We start from the raw sequence: 19,093 nt of genomic DNA, 5'->3' as shown, positions 1-19,093 counted from the left end.
CCAGGGGCAGGGTTGCCCCGGGCCATGGCACTCTGGTTGACCCCGTAGACACGTGATCAGGAATGTCCATACAGGGGGCTCCAGGTGGGGAGACTAGGGGGTGATGACGTGTCCGGAGAGAGCTCTTGAGAAGGATGGAGAGGGAATGAGAATGTTCGGGAAGGCGGGTGGGGCCGAGGGCGGAGCGGCCCCGACCGGAGAGGGATATAAGGCGGGTCCCTGGGAGGGACCGGGATCTCTTCGTTCTACAAGCTGGAAGCGCCTCGTCCTATGGGGGACCACGTTGTCGGAGACCCGAGCGAGGGTCCGACCATTCGTAGCAGTAACTTTCCTGTATAGTGTAGTTAGCTGGGTTTTCAACACCCGAGGTTGTATCTGGTAAAGGGGCAGTTACCCCTTTGTGTTACGGTGTTTCAATTAAAGGTGTTGCCTCTAAAAGGAACGTCTGCGACTCAGTTGGACTCACTACACATGTACACTTTGTGTAATAATGTGCACATTGGGGGGAGAACGAAGTCATGTTTGCCGTGTTGCGTGTCATCAGTTTTTTTTCCCCGTCGTGTTTTTTTATGTCTGGCTCTGTCCACTTATTCATTTTCTGTGCACGGGGATTTGTCGTTGCCAGGGTCAGGATTGGAGTGCTGAGTCGAGCAAAGCGTTTGCCGAGATGCTCCAGGGACAGATTGTCCACATGGTCGTGGCCGCCAGAGCCGGCGATGCGTTCATTGTGGACCTCGTGAAGTCCCCGAACAACCAGGTGGAGAACGACGTCCCGGTGTCGCTCAGAGATGCCCTCATCTTCTTGGAGCTTGCCAGGTAGTGTGCGCACGCGTGGTGATAAATGTTCGCGTGTCGTCATGGTGTAATTAATGTGCGTTACGCTCATGATGCGTGCATTGTGGTTAGTACGGTCGCCTCTCGTTTTACGCGCGTTTACGTACGCGATTTTGGAATTGGCGCGTCAGATTAATTTACACTTATTTTTGTTACGCGCGCAACTGTTGAAATCACGTGCTTCAGTGCCTTTGGCCACGATGTTCGGAATGCGCTGTGAGCTGATGGTTAGTCAGGGCGGAAAGTTTAGGTAGCGATGCTGCCTGAGGTGCAGCAGCATTACGATAACAGCCAGAAGTGCGGAACATCAGCATCAGTCAGCATCTGCTCCTCACGTGACGTTTTAAAGATCTTTGTCCCGCGTGAACTTTGTCTTGTACACGCATTTGCCTTTCAATATGTCCGGTAAGCATCTCACTGTGTTAAAAGTTTTTTTTACTTTAATATGTTTATATTGTCTTTATTTAATTGATGTCTGTAGGTTTTGTAAATATAATATGTACCTACTGTAACCAGTGAAATATGTAGATGTAAGAGTGAGGCTTGATAGCGTGCTCTCCCTAACACCAACCATTTCCTTTATTTCTAGTGGGGAAAATTTTTAATTTAGGTGATTTTGAGTTTTTCTGCCGTTTTTCAAGGACACAACCCCCACGTAAAACAAGAGATAGCTGTCTAATAGTAATCTTAAGATTTCAATTCTGTGCCGATTCTGCTCATTGTCAGAACGTGCAAGATGTAGTACCGATGAGTCGCTGTTGGATGAGATGGCACAGATCAAAATGAGACGATACAAATGTGATACGACACGGGACACGTTACGGTTGATGGTATAAATCAACATTACAAACAAGGCAAGGGCTCATTCCTCAAACATAGCGTGGATTGTGACCGTAGATTCACGAGGTCTGGAGGATTACAAATTGTTGCGTGCCTAGAGAGGGAAGTTTTGCAGATGGGTTAGATGGCAATCGGTCATTATTGCAGAGGAATTCTGTCCCATGTTACAGTTGATAGGGGATGTAAGCACATGCAGACAGTGACTTTAATATTGCAGCTCCCTTTGTCTATAGGGGATGTAAGCACACACAGACAGTGACTTTTTAATATGGCAGCTCTCTTTGTTTATAGGGTACTAGCTTTACTGCCCGGCTTCGCCCGGGACTTTCCGTGCAAAAGATATCCATTAATGTGCCCCCCCCCCCAAAATACAAAGGTCTATTTTTATACTTTCTGCATTGTGTACAGTCTGGAAACTACCCACATGCCAAATTTCAAGTTTGTTGCATGTCGGGAAGGATGCTAAACATTTAGAACAGACACACATTTTTCCCTTTTTTATATATATATAGATGTAAGCACTTACTGGCTTTAATATGGCAGATCCCTTTGTCTATAGGGGATGTAAGCACACATAAAGTAGTTTTAACATGGCAGCTCCCTTTGTATGCTTACATCCCCTATAGACAGAGAGTGGCTTTAACATGGCAGCTCCTTTTTTTCTCACTAACAAACACGGTTAAGATGTTTATAAATGATGAATAAAATAAGAGGTTTTACCCTTTCTGACAATAAAACAGGAGGTGTTAAGATGTTTAAACACCAAATAGATTATTTTTACAATACATAAATTCTGCATTAACTACACGTACTTGCGGTGAACATGCAAACAAACATGGTCTTGATAATCTACGCATTGTCTGTGAAACTAATTGGCCTACACCAGAGACAACCTTTTTTATGGCCTTGTCTTACCACCGGTGTTAGATCAGAGAACCACGCCACAAGACGACCATGTTCATTAACTTTGTAGAGCTAGCTATCCATGATTGAGTAAAACTTTGCCCACTTTTTACCTTGACAACTGGAGAGCACACACTATAAATGTTAGCTATCATTAAAACTAATAATCATAACATATTTAAGTATCACAGTGAAGAGACAACATTAAAATAAAAAAAATTCTCATCAATGGGTCCTTGTACTATCGGGGACACTGCTCCAGTGCCCAACCAAGCTGCTATTATTAATTTATTGAAAACACCATCACCAGGAAAATGTTTGCAATTTTAAAGCAGTTCTTGAAAGACAGGAGATTGAATCCATAAGAGAGGTTTTTTAATATACAATTGTAATTTATATATAAACTAGCGGTAAGTACCTGGCGTTGCCCGGGCGAAAAAGGCAGACACACACATGGACTTACATACAGACATCGACCCACACACATAGAAACACATCGACTTACACGCACACAACAACAACCGCCATTCGCCACTAAGTGGCGGTGACGTCACCACGACGCTTGTGCCAGGCCATGTGCAGCTTGAGGCCACGTGAAGTGTCGAACGCCCGCTGGCAGGAGGTCACGGGGCAGACCCAGGTGCCACAGGTCGACTGACTGAGATGACTGGTTGATGCACCACCTGTGCTCCCTACTGTGCCAACTGGCTGTGCTTTAGCCACCTGGCGCTCCGCTCGTTGTTGTGAGCGTCGCTCCTCCGCCCTCTGTTGTTGTTGGAGGGCGACTGCCTCCAACTGCCCAGTAGCGTCCTTCGTGAGCCTCCTCCACTGAGACCGATCTTGACACCGCTGGTACCAGTCATCGGCAAGTCCACTCAGCTCCACGTTCTCCTGTACTACATCACTCCATCTCTTCTCTAGCCCGTGCCGCACCCGTTAAGCCCCCTCTATCCGGCCGAACAAAAGCTTCTTCTTGGTTCTTTCGGTAAAGTCACGTAGAAGGGAAATAATAAAATAAAAAAATTTCAACATAATAAAATACAATACTCACGACGTTTCGGCCACAACGCAAGCAGCTGTCCTCAGGTGAAGAACAGGTTTGTCGGAAAGACAGCGTCTGAATGAGCACCACCATTCTTGGCAGCATATATTGAAGCTGGGTTGGAGGCGGACGGGCGCCTTGACAAAGGAATTTGCATATCAACAGGAATTTAGCATATTTATGGAAAATGCAGATATGGGATTAGTCACGACTTGTGGAATGCGTAGGAGGTGGGGGGGGTCTCAAAGTCATATTATGCCCGTGCATTATGTAGGATTAGCAGCAACAAAGGGAGGAGGTAGGGTTAGAAGTAATAAAGGGAAGGAAATTTAATAGTAAGGAGCAGCAGCAGCCAAACCACCACGTAAAAAACTAAAATATAAACTACATCAATATCAATATACTAAATATACTCTCCAATAAGCTGAGCTACTAACAGTAAGTCATACATTACAATTCTATGTCGCAAAAAATATAATATGCCTCCAGATAAACTTTTCTCTCTTACATCACACGGGTCTACCCCGTACTATATACTGCCATAGACAAACCCAACATTAAATTATATACTGCATTACTATACATTGCAATGTTACACTATGTATTATTCTACCCACCCTACTGTATACCACACTGCTGTATATTCACTATACAATTACGATACTATATATTACCTTATACATTATATTAAAAATTACACTTTTATACTATTTATTATTATACAATCTGCTAAACACCATACCATTGACCGTCGCGTGAAAGGTACTAAGAAGAAGCAACGGAATATGTCAATGGGAGAGTGGTGGAAGGGGACTTGCAGCGGACCAAAGACTCCATTCCCTGCGGAGAATACAAAAGATATATAGTCAATGCCAGTGAGTGGAGTCTGCTGCAAGTCCCCTGCCACCACTCTCCCATTGACATATTTCGTTGCATCCTCTTAGTACCTTTCACGCGACGGTCAATGGTATAGTGTTTAGCAGATTGTATAATAATAAATAGTATACAAGTGTAATTTTAATATAATGTATAAGGTAATATATAGTATCGTAATTGTATAGTGAATATACAGCAGTGTGGTATACAGTATGGTGGGTAGAATAATACAGTGTAATATTACAATGTATAGTCTAGGGTATAGGGTGGTATATAGTAATGCAGTATATAATTTAAAGTTGGGTTTGTCTATGGCAGTATATAGTACGGGGTAGATCCATGTGATGTAAGGAAAAAGTTTAGCTGGAGGCATATTATATTTTTTGCGACATAGAATTGTAATGTATGACTTACTGTTAGTAGCTCAGCTTATTGGAGAGTATATTTAGTATATTGATGATATTGATGTAGTTTATATTTTAGTTTTTTACGTGGTGGTTTGGCTGCTGCTGCTCCTTACTATTAAAATTCCTTCCCTTTATTACTTCCAACCCTACCTCCTCCCTTTGTTGCTGCTAATCCTACATAATGCATGGGCATAATATGACTTTGAGACCCCACCTCCTACGCATTCCACAAGTCGTGACTAATCCCATATCTGCATTTTCCATAAATATGCTAAATTCCTGTTGATATGCAAATTCCTTTGTCAAGGCGCCCGTCCGCCTCCAACCCAGCTTCAATATATGCTGCCAAGAATGGCGGTGCTCATTCAGACGCTGTCTTTCCGACAAACCTGTTCTTCACCTGAGGACAGCTGCTTGCGTTGTGGCCGAAACGTCGTGAGAATTGTATTTTATTATGTTTAAATTTTGTTATTTTATTATTTCCCTTCTACGTGACTTTACTGAAAGAACCAAGAAGATGAATCCCTGCAGTCACGAAAGCTTTAAATCGAAATCGAACAAAAGCTGTTTAGGCATACGGTGGCTGAGCACGCAGGCGACATGACCAAGCCAACGCAGCCTTGCCTGCCGGAGGAGCTCACCGATGGGACTTTGCCCAGATCTTTCAAGGATTTGTGAGCTCCTCACAATCCCGCCTGGTTAAACCCAGGATGGATCGTAGGCAGGCCAACCTAAATGTTTACAACCGGCAAAGATGCTCCATTAGGGGGTTCACGTTTCGCAAACGTAGAGAAGGGAGGGAATGACCGTGGCCGAAAAGACCTGAAGCTTCGTGCGGAGCGACAGACCAGGTAGCTTCCACACAGCGTTACGCAACCGATGAAAAGATATTGCCGCTCGACTGATTCGGAGCGAGACCTCTGCTTTTAAACCGGAGCCGGTCATGAGCACACTGCCTAGGTATGGGAAACTCTCCACTCTCTTCACAACTGCCCCATCACCAATTGGGAGTTGTGGGGGTGGAGTGTCCGATGGTACAAAATACCCAGGCAAGTGCTTAGTTTTGGTGGGGCTGATGGTAAGGCCCCACCTCTTAGTGGCACGCTCCAGTTTCAGCAGTAGCACCAGCATCTCCAACTCCTCCTCTGAATGAGCAGAAATTACCAAATCATCGGCATACATAACATGGTTGACCAATAGGGAGCCATCCCTTGACCTCACCCGGGCATCGATCAGCCTCCCATTATATCTGTACCAATTGGAAATTCCCCCGGTACAGCTATTGAAGGCTTCACGAACTACGTGGTAAAAATAGATGTTAAATAATGTGGGAGCCAGAGGACATCCCTGTCGCACCCCAAGGTGTACAGGGAATGGCTCTGACTCCCGGCCACGTAGTTTTTCCCGGGCCCGCTCACCATCCTGAAGGCCCTTAATGATCGTGAGCAGACGGTCAGGGACTCCGAAAGCACGAAGAACAACCCAGAGCCAAGGCCTACTGATGGTATCATAGGCCTTCACCAGGTCAATAAAGCAGAAATGTAGGTCTTGTTGGAATTCCCTACACCTCTGCTGTAGCAGACAGACAGAAAATATGGCATCCGTGCAGGACCGCCCTTTCCTATAACCGCATTGGGGCTCCGCAAGCCTCTCCTCAGCGTGCCTAGCAAGGCGATGTTGAATAATCCTTGCCAGGACCTTTCCCGGCACACTGAGGAGTGAGATACCCCTGTAGTTGTTACAGTTTGTGCGGTCCCCCTTCTTAAAGCGGGGGACCACCAGGGCATCCTTCCAGTCCTGTGGAACCCGTCCAGTGGTCCAGACTGTTGTTATGATGTTATGTAGGGCAGTCTGTGCACAAACGCCACCCTCAGCATTTCGCTTGGGAGATCATCTCTGCCCGGTGCCTTTCCTGGTCTCGGACTCTGGATCGCCTTCAGTACTTCCTCAACAGATGGCACCTCAGCCTCTTCACTCACAGGGGGTGACTTCTTCCTCCAATATTTGAGGCACTGCAACCTCAGCAGGGTCATCCCCACTTTGTGCCATGATGTTTTTCTGGCTGAGGGATTTCCCCTCCCCCAGGACCTCACAGAAATGCTCAGCAAATCTGCAAACGGTGGTTATAGGTGTGGCGCTGCAGGTTACTTTTTTGATGGAGTTAAATAGGGATTTGTGATCGCGGGCCACTGAGGCAGTCTCCATCTCCTCAGCAACCCGCGACCACCACCCATCCTTGCAGCGCCTCACGGCTCTCCGAACCTCCGCGCGAAGGCTGCGGTAAGCCTCCTCATTCTCTGACGTGGGATGCTGTAGTCGATGAGAGTGGGCCTGTCGCTTTTTCTCAACCAGCCTGAACACCACCTCTGTCAGCCAGGGTCTCTGGGGAAGTCTGGACCGCGTACCCAAAGCATCCATTGCAGCTGCATGAGTCACAGTGCTAAACCTTGCCCATTTACCCAACCCCAGCTGCAAACGATGAAGACATTCTCGCTTGCAACTTCCATCAGCTAGCTGAGACCAGGCCACCTTAGGTTGGAATGGAGTCCTGGGTGTACACCAGGGGTGGGCAAACTTTTTGACTCGCGGGCCACAATGGGTTCTAAAACTTGACAGAGGGACCGGGCCAGGAACAGGTGGATGGAGTTTACACTATGAGACATCTCCTTTACCAGTGGCAAAATATAGTACAGTAGTAGGTTTTTACCCTTTCAACTGGTACAAAAACTGACACCTTTATACAAGGCATCATGTTTGCAATAACCACAACACAAGCAGTCAAAATGCAAACAAAAAGAAACAACTCTGATGATGATAATGATATGCACTGTCCTTGAAGTTGATTGGTCCACACCCGAGACAGCTTTTCTTAGAGCCTAGTCTCCATTGGTGTTGGACCAGATGACGGCAAAAGCCGTACAACTCTCAATACTCTGATAGTGCACTGTCTTTGAGTTGTACGGCTTTTGGAGTCATCTGGTCCAACACCAATGGAGACTAGGCTCTAAGAAAAGCTGTCTCGGGTGTGGACCAATCAATTTCAAGCACAGTGCATATCATTATCATCATCAGAGTTGTTTCTTTTTGTTTGTATTTTGACTGCTTGTGTTGTGGTTATTGCAAACATGATGCCTTGTATAAAGGTGGCAGTTTTTGTACCAGTTGAAAGGGTAAAAACCTACTACTAGGTGGATGGAGTGTTTGTGTGAACTAATATAAATGACATGTAAAAATCATTACATGAAAGGATTTGGCCTTTAACAGGTAGCAAAGCATTTATTTGCAAGGCAATTTAACAAATTGCACGAACATGAACATACAAAAACATGTCGTAACGTGACTGATCAAATTTCATGAAAACATCTGAGGCCTGCGCCCAAACCAATTACCTCACTTGAACTTCTTTATTATCTACATTAACAGGTTAGAGCAGCCACGCAGGTTGTGTGTCGGAGATTTGGCTCCAACCTCGCTGCAGCAACACATCACTTTCAGTTTCAGTGGGAACAGTGTTGTTGATCTCCCATTTTTGCCAGTGCATCCAAGTCTGGAGTTATTTTGGTTGTGGCAATTCTCAGCATAGATCTGAGGTGCTGATCCGTTAACTTTGATCTGTGACGGGCTTTGTTGGCGTTCATGACGCTCAATGTCTGCTCACACACATAAGTCGAGCCAAACAAAGTCAGTATCTTCTGTGCAGTCCTCCGGAGGTTTGGAAACGTGGCTCTGTTAAGTGAAGCATAAAAGTCATTCAGTTTAACTTCTCCTTTAGGATGGAGTCAGACTGAAAATCTATCAGTTCCAACTGCAGCTCCTGTGGTGCTGTTTCAGGGTCTTGTGACAGGGGACAGGACACCAGCTGAAGTGACTGTTCAATGTTTTCGAAATCAGAACCTACGGCAGAATTCTCCATGCAGGTCCTCAAGTGATTTGCTGTATTTTTTTGCGTTTCGCGGTGCCTCTTCCTGCATGGCAAATGTGGGGAAATGAGTGAAAGATTTGTTCGCAATTTGTCCGGAGAACAAACTGAGCTTGGATTTTAAGGCTTTCACATGTTTGTACATGTCGTGAACAAACTGATCTTTCCCCTGCAGTTTCACATTCAGCTCATTCATGTGTGAAAATGTCCACAGCAAACACAAAGTCACTAAGCCAGTTCTTGTCGCTTAGCTCAGGGAATTCGTCAGATTTCCCCATCCACTCCAAAAATGCGATGATGTCCTCTTTCAGCTCCCACACTCTTTGTAACACTTTCCCCAAACTTAACCAGCGGACACGAGAGTGGTACAGCAAGTCCTGATGATCCGCATCAGTTTCCTCCAGGAATGTAATAAACTGACGGTGCTGAAGTCCCCTTGCTCGTATAAAGTTCACACGTTTTATGACTGGATTCACGACATGATTAAGCTGCAATACAGACTTACACAGTGATTCCTGATGGATGATGCAGTGAAGGAAAATAAGATCCTGGACAGGGTTTTCCTCTTTCACTTTATCCTGGATTCTTTTCAGCAGCCCAACATTTTTTCCAGTTAAAGTTGGCGATCCATCCGTTGTGACATTGACACGTTTACTCCAAGGTAGCGTCATTCATTCGATGACAGCAGATACCTGGTTATACAAGTCCTCTCCCCGCGTTGTTCGTTTCAGGGACTTCCTCTGTTATCGCAAAACTGTCGTCAGTGCCTCAGATAAAAATGAGGAGCTGAGCAGTGTCTTTTACGTCCGTACTTTCATCCAGTGCTAGTGAATATAATTAAAAGGAATCAGACTTTTTGTGTAATTGACTGGCTATATTTTCATCAATCAGTTCCACACGGCGAGTCACAGTCCTGCGTGATAAACTGACTTTTTCAAATTTGCTTTTGATCTCCGGACACAAGATGTCTGCTGTCTGTACCATGCATTATTTTACAAACATGCCTTCGGAGAAAGTGGTAATGAGTGGTAATGTTGGTGAAAAGAAGGTTTTAAAGAAAATTTTAATCGAAGTGAAGGAGGAAATTATTGAAAAGTTTGTATAATTAATGATTTTTCAAACTTTAATTATGTATTCTGTGCTTAAAACTCTTTAAAAAACTGTGGGGTCTAGAACGGACTCGTGAAATTCAGAGAGAACTCAGAGTTAAGTTTTGTTTGTTTTGTTGAATTACACAAAGTGCGCCATCTAATGGGGAAATGGGGGCATTACAGGAGGAAAGTAACATTTAATTTAATAATAATATTTGGACAAGTTCGGCGGGCCGGATTAAAAAGCCCAACGGGCCATATACGGCCCGCGGGCCGTACTTTGCCCATGTCTGGTGTACACCCACCACCGGAGTGGAAGAATGGCAGGCACATCTTACAGATGACAAGTCGATGGTCAGAGGGCAGATCAGCTCCACGGTAGGTCCTGGTGTCAAGGACATGGACTCGCATCTGTTGGTCCGTCACTACGGAGTCCTTCAGATGTTCTTGCTTGGACCCGGCATGTATTCATGATGTTGGTAATTACAAGCCCATGGGCTGCACAAAAATCTAGCAGCCTCCTACCGTTGTTATTGAGCTGATCTGGCCCATGCCTTCCAATCACCCCAGACCAGGTGCCAGCATCATGACCAACTAGGGCATTGAAATCACCCAACAGGATGACTCTATCCTGAGGGGCCACTTTAGCCAGCACCTGTGACAGGAGGTCATAGTAGGCATCTGACTCATCGGCCTTGCCTGCATCCCTCCACGGATGTTCATCTTCGGTGGGGGCATAAGTAACCACGACCACCACTCCTCACCTCCGGTTGATGGGAAGGCGAGACCAAAGTAGCCTGGGGCTTACAGCTTCCCACACCTCACCACCACACTCCCACGCCCCCTTCATTATTTTGTTCAGAAGAAGAGCCACGCTCTGTTTGGCAGTCTCCTGCCCCGAGTAGAGGACTGTCCATCCCTCATGCTGGCAAGAGCCAGAGCCGGTCCACCGGACCTCCTGAATGCCACAGAGATCCAGGCGGTACCGATAGAGCGTTCGAACATTCCACGTGGCCATCCGAAATGGCTTTTCGTTGTTTCCGGAGGAGCCCCGAGGCTAAAGATTAAATCTCCTGGCTCCGCCAAATGGGTTTTGGCCAGGAGACGTCATAGACACTTGTCCCCCCAGGGCCTCCGGCACAAGCTTATTAGTTACATATTTCATTCGTGGTTTAGTGGTAATTTATTGAAGGTAGAGGGGTTACCAGCCCCTCGCACCAGTCCAGAGCCCCCATTTAGCCACTGTGGTGGTCAGAGACGCCATGAGGGGAGAGGCCAATTGGAATTGGCCCTCCCCCCACGGCACTGCCCATTACAGCGTTGTCCGTCCGGCACCGTGAGGAGGTAGGGGGTTGTTTTGCTGGACACACGCACACACGCACACACACACATATGGACTCACACAGACATCGACTTTAGACACACACATAAGTAGGTACACACAAATGGACACACACAGACTTACACACACATATCGACTCGCACATACATACATAGACTCAACAACAACCGCCATTCGCCACTAAGTGGCGGTGACGTAACCACAACGCTTGCGGCAGGCTATGTCCACCTTGAGGCCACGTGAAGTGTCGAACGCCAGCTGGCAGGAGGTCACGGGGCAGAGCCAGATGCCACAGGTGATTGACTGAGACGACTGGCTGATGCAGCACCTGTGCCCCCTAATGTGCCAACTTGCTGTGCTTTAGCCACCCGGCTGTTGTTGTGAGCGTCGCGTGGAGTGTCCGATGGTACATACACTCACACACACATTGACCTACACAAACACACATGAACTTACAAAGACACATATCGACTAATTCACACGAAGATAAAGATCCCCCATATAGCCTTAACAGACTGAGGGGCAAGTGCTGTTAGCGAGCACCTATGAAGGCCGGCACGGCACACGAGGGGGTGGGTGACAGCACCACGCCCGGCCGTCTTTGTCTCCCCAGTGGCGATGTTCACACACCACTGCAGTTACTCGTTTTGAGGCTGAGTCAACCTAGGGGAGGCCCAGGAGCGGTTAAAATAGTCATCACCGGTGGTGTCCGTGAGCGGGAATCGAACTCGGGTCGCCGGGTTCGTAGTTTGGCGCGCTAACCACTACACTACAATGCGTTACGCTTCCACATGCGCGGGTCACATGACAGATATGACGTCACAGCTCACTTGCCGTGCAAAAAATATATACATTTTTGAGCTCCCCCCCCCCCCCCCCAAAAAAAAACACACAAAAGTGTATTTTTATAATTTTTGCAGGGTGTACAGTCTGGAAAGTACCCACATGGCAAATTTCAAGTTTGTTGCATTGTCGGGAAGTACGCTAAACATTTTGAACGGACACCCCCCCCCCCCCCCCCCCGGTCTTCGCACCTGATCAGCAGGAGGAAGATTTCTCCACAACTTTGGCTGTTGCCTGATGAGGCTGGTTGTTGTAATTACCGGCGAAACATCACGGTACCCGAATTGGAAATGTTGTGGGTTTACTCTCCAACACACAACCGGTTAGTGCTGAACTAGTAACTAATTGGTGCGTTTTATTTGCGTGACAAACCTTACTAATTGGCTGAGTGTCGTGTCGTGGTGGCGGGTTTAACGACATATTCAAATTTATGCCATCTCATCCAAAACCAAACAACCTCATCCATAATATTTGTCGCGAATGCCTACTACGTGTTAAAGAAGATTGAATGTGATGGGTTTTGTTATTTCTGGATTTCAAGTTTTCGTGACTGCAAGGATCCATTCTCTTTGGTTTTTTCGGTAAAGTCACGTTGTGCCGGATGGTGGCACAAAATAATTCCCTCATCAAAACACTGCACCATAAGGGCCCACTGCATCTCTGACCAACACTACCTGGCCAGTGAATTGGAACATGTGTAGGGGTGTTACGGAGGGGCTGTTATAGAATGGGATCACACGGGAAAGAAACACAGTGGGCGTGGCTATGTCGGTGCACGGGAAGGTGCTCCCAGCGACGTCCGCATCGGGCAGCCTGGGGGGCTGACTCGGAGCTGGGATCCCCCGGGGCCCCACCCCTCAGCGGGGGTTTTGGTATAAAAGGGGATGAGCCGGAGGGCTCGGGGAGAGATGTTGAAGCTAACCAGTGAAGACAGAAGGTCGTCTAGATAGAGCCCTGGCATCCCCTGGATCGCCGCCCTTATCAGGGCCGAACAGGATCGAGCCAGCGGCGTGGTTCCGAGAGCCAGAGCCGGTGCTCTTGTAAGAGCTGGTCTGGGACTCCGGGTACCGTGAGCCCGACTTACCAGTGTCGGCTAGCTAGCCTCCCCTAGCCGTTAGTGGAGGACCAAGAGGTAGGCTAGGCGTAGCTAGAGGGTGTATTCCCAGTTAGACGGGTGAGGGGGCCGATACCCCCTCCAGTGTTGTATGTCCAGTGTTGTGCTGTACCCGACACGGAATAAATACGTGTGCCTCCAATCCCGGCGTCCAAGTCTCCTGGAACATTATTACACATGTACACCTAGCCCTTAAGATGAATGGATATTCGGACAGCACTATCCGCAAAGCTGTTTCTCCTACCGTAGAGAAACAACCTGAGACTCCGATCAAAATCATCATGTTGCCATACATAACAGGCGTTACCAAAAATATTTTCTAAATTCTAAACAGACACAAGATCCAGGTCCGATTCACTACAGTACACAATATCCGTGATTTGATCCCATCTGTAAAGGATGTCATTCCTGACTTACAGCACCCTGGTGTCTACAAACAAGCATTTGTGGTGACTGTTATATCGGGGAAACAAAACAACATGTATCTGACCGCATTCGCGAACACAAGTCAGATTTGAAACACGGTAGGACGAATTCTTCTGCCGTAGCTGATCATTGTTACAACACGGCGGGTTCTCATGATATTGTCTTCTCCGATACCAAAGTACTCTGCAAGCCTTCTGGATACTACCAAAGATTTGTCCATGAAGCCATCCAGATATACAAACATAGACATAACTTCAACCGAGAGCATGGTTTCAAATTGAGCAATCATTGGAAGGATGTCATTAACCAAGTTAAACTTTAGCTGCTTTATAGTTTACATGTATTATCCATATTTACAGTCTTTTACTCCCAGCTTTATACACTACCATCACTTAAAAACAATTACGTACAGTGTTTCAATAGTGCCCCAATATTCCCCCCCTCCCTCCCATAGTATTGTAATGCGAACGTAAACGGGGTTCGCTGCTGGGCTCTGGCCCAATCATACGGCCCGGGGTATTAGGGGGCGGAGCCCAGTATGGGGGCATATGGGAGGGCCCGCCGTTCACCTTGGGTCCAATCGGAAGCGAGGTGAATGGGGGTGGAGCCAGCAGGGCGCTATGGGAAGGCGGATCTGACGGTCCGGAAGGGGAGGTGACAGGATCACGTGGTAAAGGGGATATAGGTGGGAGCCCGGAAGGGCTCCGGGTCAGTTCTTGGAGTGAAGAAGCTGAACCACGTTGGGTGGCCGGAGGGGATCCGCGCCATCAGCCACGTGGCTGGAGGAGCTTCGGCACACCGTCGGCCAGCGGTGTGCGCAGTGGGGGAGCGGAAGGACTGACGAGGAAACGCGTGAGGAGACACTGGTCCGCTGTCAGGACCAGCGGGGTGCGAGCAAGAAGCTAAATAAAAGAGCAACGGAGACCAGCAGTGTGTGACGAAGTCTTTTATTACATTGGGGTCAGAAGTGCTTAGAGATGTCAAAATATCTCAAGAAGAAAAATCAACCTACGCCTTCTTCAGAGGACGACGAGGACCTTCCTCCAGCGGTGGCGGTCCCGAACACGGAGGACGCGGGCGGGACTGCGGCGAGCGACATGACAGGTGTACAAGATGTCGTCGAGGGAGCCGGGCCGTCTGCGAGGACGGCTGGCGGCTCGTAGCGGAGCAAATTGATTCGCTACGGGCCGTTTTGCTGGATTTGGTTACCCTGGTCGCGCCAGCGACGATGCCGGGACAGCCACGCGTTGGGCCTCTCCGGGGGAAACTTCGGGTGGGGCCGAGACATCCGCCATTGCGGCCTCTGCGAGGCTTCCCGCCTTCCCCGACACGCGGCAGGATGCCGCCATTTTGGGCGTGGCCACGACTGACTGGCGGGAAGCCGCCATCTTGTCACCGCCACGTTGGGCGCCCGCTTCGGGTGACAGCAGCGGGGGGACACGCAGCCACCGCCTGACGACTATTAAAGAATTTACCATCGGAGGGGATTGGAGCGCATTCGCTTGGCGCTTGGAATCGGCTGTCCGCTCCGCCAAGTGGACGGATGCAGAGGGCCTTGGAGGTTCTGCCAATGCTCCTCGATGACAAGTCCTTGAAATTGTTCCGCTCCATCACGGCCGCGAAGATGGCGACGCTGAAAGGGGCTTTCGACGAGATGGTGGAAGCATTCGAGCCTCCGGACGACGCACACCGTAGATTTGTCCAAAGACAACGGGCACCAGAGGAATCGCCTGTGGCCTTCCGTGGCACTGTGGTTGCGCTGACCATGGCCGCGTATCCCGAGACCAAGCCCGACTTGTTGGAGCCCTTGATACTGGGGAAGATGTTGGAACTGTCCAAGGACCTGGGCATTCCACTGCCCGTGTGCGGCCACGAGCAGCTGACCTCCCGGTTGGCTGCCAAGTGCCTCGACGCGCAGTTTAACTTGCGCCGTTGGGCGCTGATGGCCGCCTGGACGGGCGGTCCGACCATGGAGGGGAAGGCCGTTGGTTGGACACCGTCGAAGGCCGTATTCGTCCCGGACGAGGCGGGGCCTGGCGATCTCACTGCGGCGGCGGCTCAGTGGGTTCCACTGGGGGGAGCGGTATCGCGCTCGGGGCCCTCGTCGGTGGATCGCCGGGGAGCCGGGCGACGGGCGACGGGCTGACATGGCGTGTTACCGCTGCGGATGTCTCAGACATTTCGCGCGTGACTGCCGGAGTCGCCCTCATCCACCTCTTTGCCCGGAGTCCCCGACCAAGGACGCGCCATCGACGTCGGACGGTGACCCGTGTCAGGCAAGTCGGTACGCATCAGACACCCGGCAAGGCCTGTCATCTCATTCATCGTTTTCGGAGTGCGTTCCGGGGGCCTGTTCTAACGGGGGAACTCTAAGTGATCCGCGTCAGACGATGATACAGTGGCGGAAACTGGCTCGCAGAGTCGTTGCAGCTGCCACTGGGTCTTCGACCGTGCCGGGCTCTATACAGGGGTACGTCTGGTTTTCGATGCGTGTGTTGCCGCTAACGGGGGGAGTATGGGCATCATGGGTCAGGTCGAAGCACGCAATTTCCGTTGGGGATGTATCGGCTTCGGGGACGGTGTTGATCTCCAGGTCCCTCGCTGTGCCTTGCTTATTGGGGACCGATTTCCTGGCGAAGATGCAGATTCAGATAAGGGTTGCATTGAGTTACCGGCGGGCCGTAAGATTTTATTTTTGCCATCGCCGGACCTCCCGGTGCAGGCGCTGTCCGACGTTTCGGTCAACATTCCGCCGGGCTCGCAGATGCTCATTCCGCTGTGCTATCGGAAACCCGTGCCTGGGGTTGAGGGGGCGGGCGGGTGTGTTGTTGTCGCCGTCCAACGCTGTTACGGGTGGCCTGGCGCTGGTCGCAGCCCGGACGATTGTTCGGCCGGGTCAGCCTCCGTTTTTGCAAGTGTTAAACGGAGGCGCGGACAATGTTGTGGTGCCGACAGGTATGATCTTGGGCCATGCCATGACCGCTTTCACGGCCCATGATGATCCGGATCGCCAGGGTGTCGTGGAAGGGGGTTTCGGCCTCTACGTCGCAGGACGATCGATGGATCACCGGGTTGTGTCAGGAAAACGCGTCCCTGACTACGTACCAGCGGTCCGCGCTTTGTGCGCTGCTGTCCAAATATTCCGACTTCTTTAGCAAAGATTGATTTCGATCTGGGACGTACCTCGCTGCTCTCCCATCACATTGATACCGGGGATGCTAGTCCCATTCGGATGAATCCGCATCAGTTGAGCCCAGCGGAGAGGGATCATGTCCGCGGCGCAGTAGATGATATGCTGGCCGCCGACATCTCTCCGTCCAACAGCCCATGGGGCGCTCCGGTGGTCCTGGTAAAGAAGAAGGATGGTAGACTGCGATTTTGTGTTGATTTTCGGAGGTTAAACAAAGTGTCGGTTGCAGACGCTTACCCCCTGCCGCGTATGGATGATTACCTCGATGCCTTGTCTGGGGCGACATTTTTTTCGACTCTTGACCTCTCTTCGGGGTTCTGGCAGCTCCCCCTGGACGAATCTTCAAGGGAAAATGACGGCTTTCCGTACGCCGCAGGGCCTGTTTCAGTTTAATTGTCTCCCCATGGGTTTGAACGCCACCCCTGCTAAGTTCCAGAGGTTGATGGAACTCGTGTTGACCGGTCTGTAGTGGGGACACGTGCCTGATATATTTGGACGACGTCATTGTTTTCAGCCGCACGTTTGAGGAGCATCTTCAGAGATTGGATGCTGTTTTTGCTAGGGTGCGTTCCGCCAATTTGAAATTTAAGCCCAAGAAGTGTCACCTTTTGTAACACTCCGTGCGTTATTTGGGTCACATTGTTAGCCCTGATGGTGTAGCCACGGACCCGGACAAAACGGCGTGTGTTCGGGACTGGCCGACTCCGGCCACGGTGGGAGACGTACGTCGATTTGTCGGGTTCGCTTCCTATTACCGCAGATTCGTTCCAAATTTTGCTACGATCGCTAGGCCGCTGCACCTCCTTACGGCAAAGAACCAGAGGTTCAGATGGGGGCCGGCGGAGGAGCGGCGTTTCACAGCCTACGCGATCGCTTGGCATCAGCGCCGACGCTGGATTACCCTGATTTCGCTTTGCCTTTTATTTTGGATACCGACGCTAGTGACACGGGTATTGGCGCCGTCCTATCGCAGTGTAAAGGTGGCGTCGAGCGCGTTGTGCCTTACGGGAGCCGCGTTCTCTCTCTGGCGGAGACCCGCTATTGCGTCACCCGGCGGGAATTGTTAGCTATTGTGCATTTTGTCCGACAATACCGCCCGTGTTTGTATGGCCGGAAATTCATTGTGCGCACGGACCATGCGGCCTTGCAATACTCCCTGAAAGTTGACCAGCCATCTGGCCAGCTGGCACGATGGCTGGAAACTTTGCAGGAGTTCTCGTTTGATGTTCAATACCGTAAGGGCTCGCGTCACGCTAATGCGGACGCGCTCTCCCGACTGCCGCAGGGGTCCACCTGCGCGTGTGCCTCTGGCACGAATAGGTGCACGCGGGTTCCACAGCCCCCGTGGCCTGTCATGTCCGCTGTGGAGATGCCCGCGGCTTCCACGTGTCCGGAACCGTCTGACGGGGTTTTGAATTTGCCGCGTTCCGTGTGAGTTCGTGAACAATTGCTCGATGACTTGCTTGGGGCCTTGCGGAGTCAGGCTGCAAAGTCGAAGGGGTATCCGTCATCTGATGGGAAGCCGGGAGCAGCTCTCCGTGACGGGTTGTTGATGTGGAGAGAGGACTTGCAGGGTCGCTGGCACCTTGTTGTGCCGTCGTCGTTGCGATACGAGTTGATTCGGATTCTGCACGCTGAGAAGTTGTTACATCTCGGGGTGCAGAAAACCTTGTTGACGTTGCAACATGATTATTTTTGGCACGGCATGACTACTGACGTCGTCGGGCACATTCGGGCGTGCTCCGACTGTGCCCGGCGGAAGCCGCCCAAACAACCGTATGTTCCCTCGGTGCAGTCGATTAAAGTGACGTGGGTTAACGAATTGGTGACGTTGGACATTGTGGGGCCCTTTCCACCGTTCGCTCGGGGGAACACATTTTTGTTGGTCGGGGTCGAATATCTTTCGCGATGGCCAATGGCTTGGCCTTTGCCCGACCAGTCGGCGTCGTCTATCATGGAGGCATTCCTGTTCGGGTACGTCATGGACAAGGGGGCGCCGGAATGGCTGCTTACGGACCAAGGGCAAAAATTTTCTTCAAACCTATTGCGGGATGTGTGCGACGCACTGGGAACTAAGAAAGTTCGGACCTCTCCCTACCATCCACAAACTGATGGGATGGTCGGACCCTGTCGGCCATGCTCTGCCATACGGTTAGCGAGAAGCAGGCCGATTGGGATTTGCATATCCCGGGAGTGCTCTCCACATACCGGATGGCACCACATGCGTCGACGGGGTATTCACCTTTCTTTTTGATGTACGGTCGCG

The 19,093-nt window shown here is 49.9% G+C and overlaps 1 protein-coding gene across 3 annotated transcripts in view; it reads left to right on the top strand.

Annotated features, from left to right (window-relative positions):
• LOC144720930 (RING finger protein 17-like) overlaps positions 1 to 19,093 on the top strand; it is a 153,917-nt gene that overhangs the window by 39,433 nt on the left and 95,391 nt on the right. For all 3 annotated transcript variants that reach the window (XM_078598110.1, XM_078598117.1, XM_078598127.1), the window contains exon 20: positions 626 to 816. In XM_078598110.1, the coding sequence (XP_078454236.1) occupies positions 626 to 816 (191 nt within the window). The remainder of the gene's footprint in view (positions 1 to 625; positions 817 to 19,093) is intronic.

The sequence above is a fragment of the Lampetra planeri genome, chromosome 1, assembly GCF_965212315.1.
Source record: "Lampetra planeri chromosome 1, kcLamPlan1.2.h2, whole genome shotgun sequence".
In the NCBI taxonomy this organism is placed as follows: Eukaryota; Metazoa; Chordata; class Hyperoartia; order Petromyzontiformes; family Petromyzontidae; genus Lampetra; species Lampetra planeri.
Note: the sequence above shows the minus strand (reverse complement) of the source record. Positions and strands in the feature narration are given on the sequence as shown.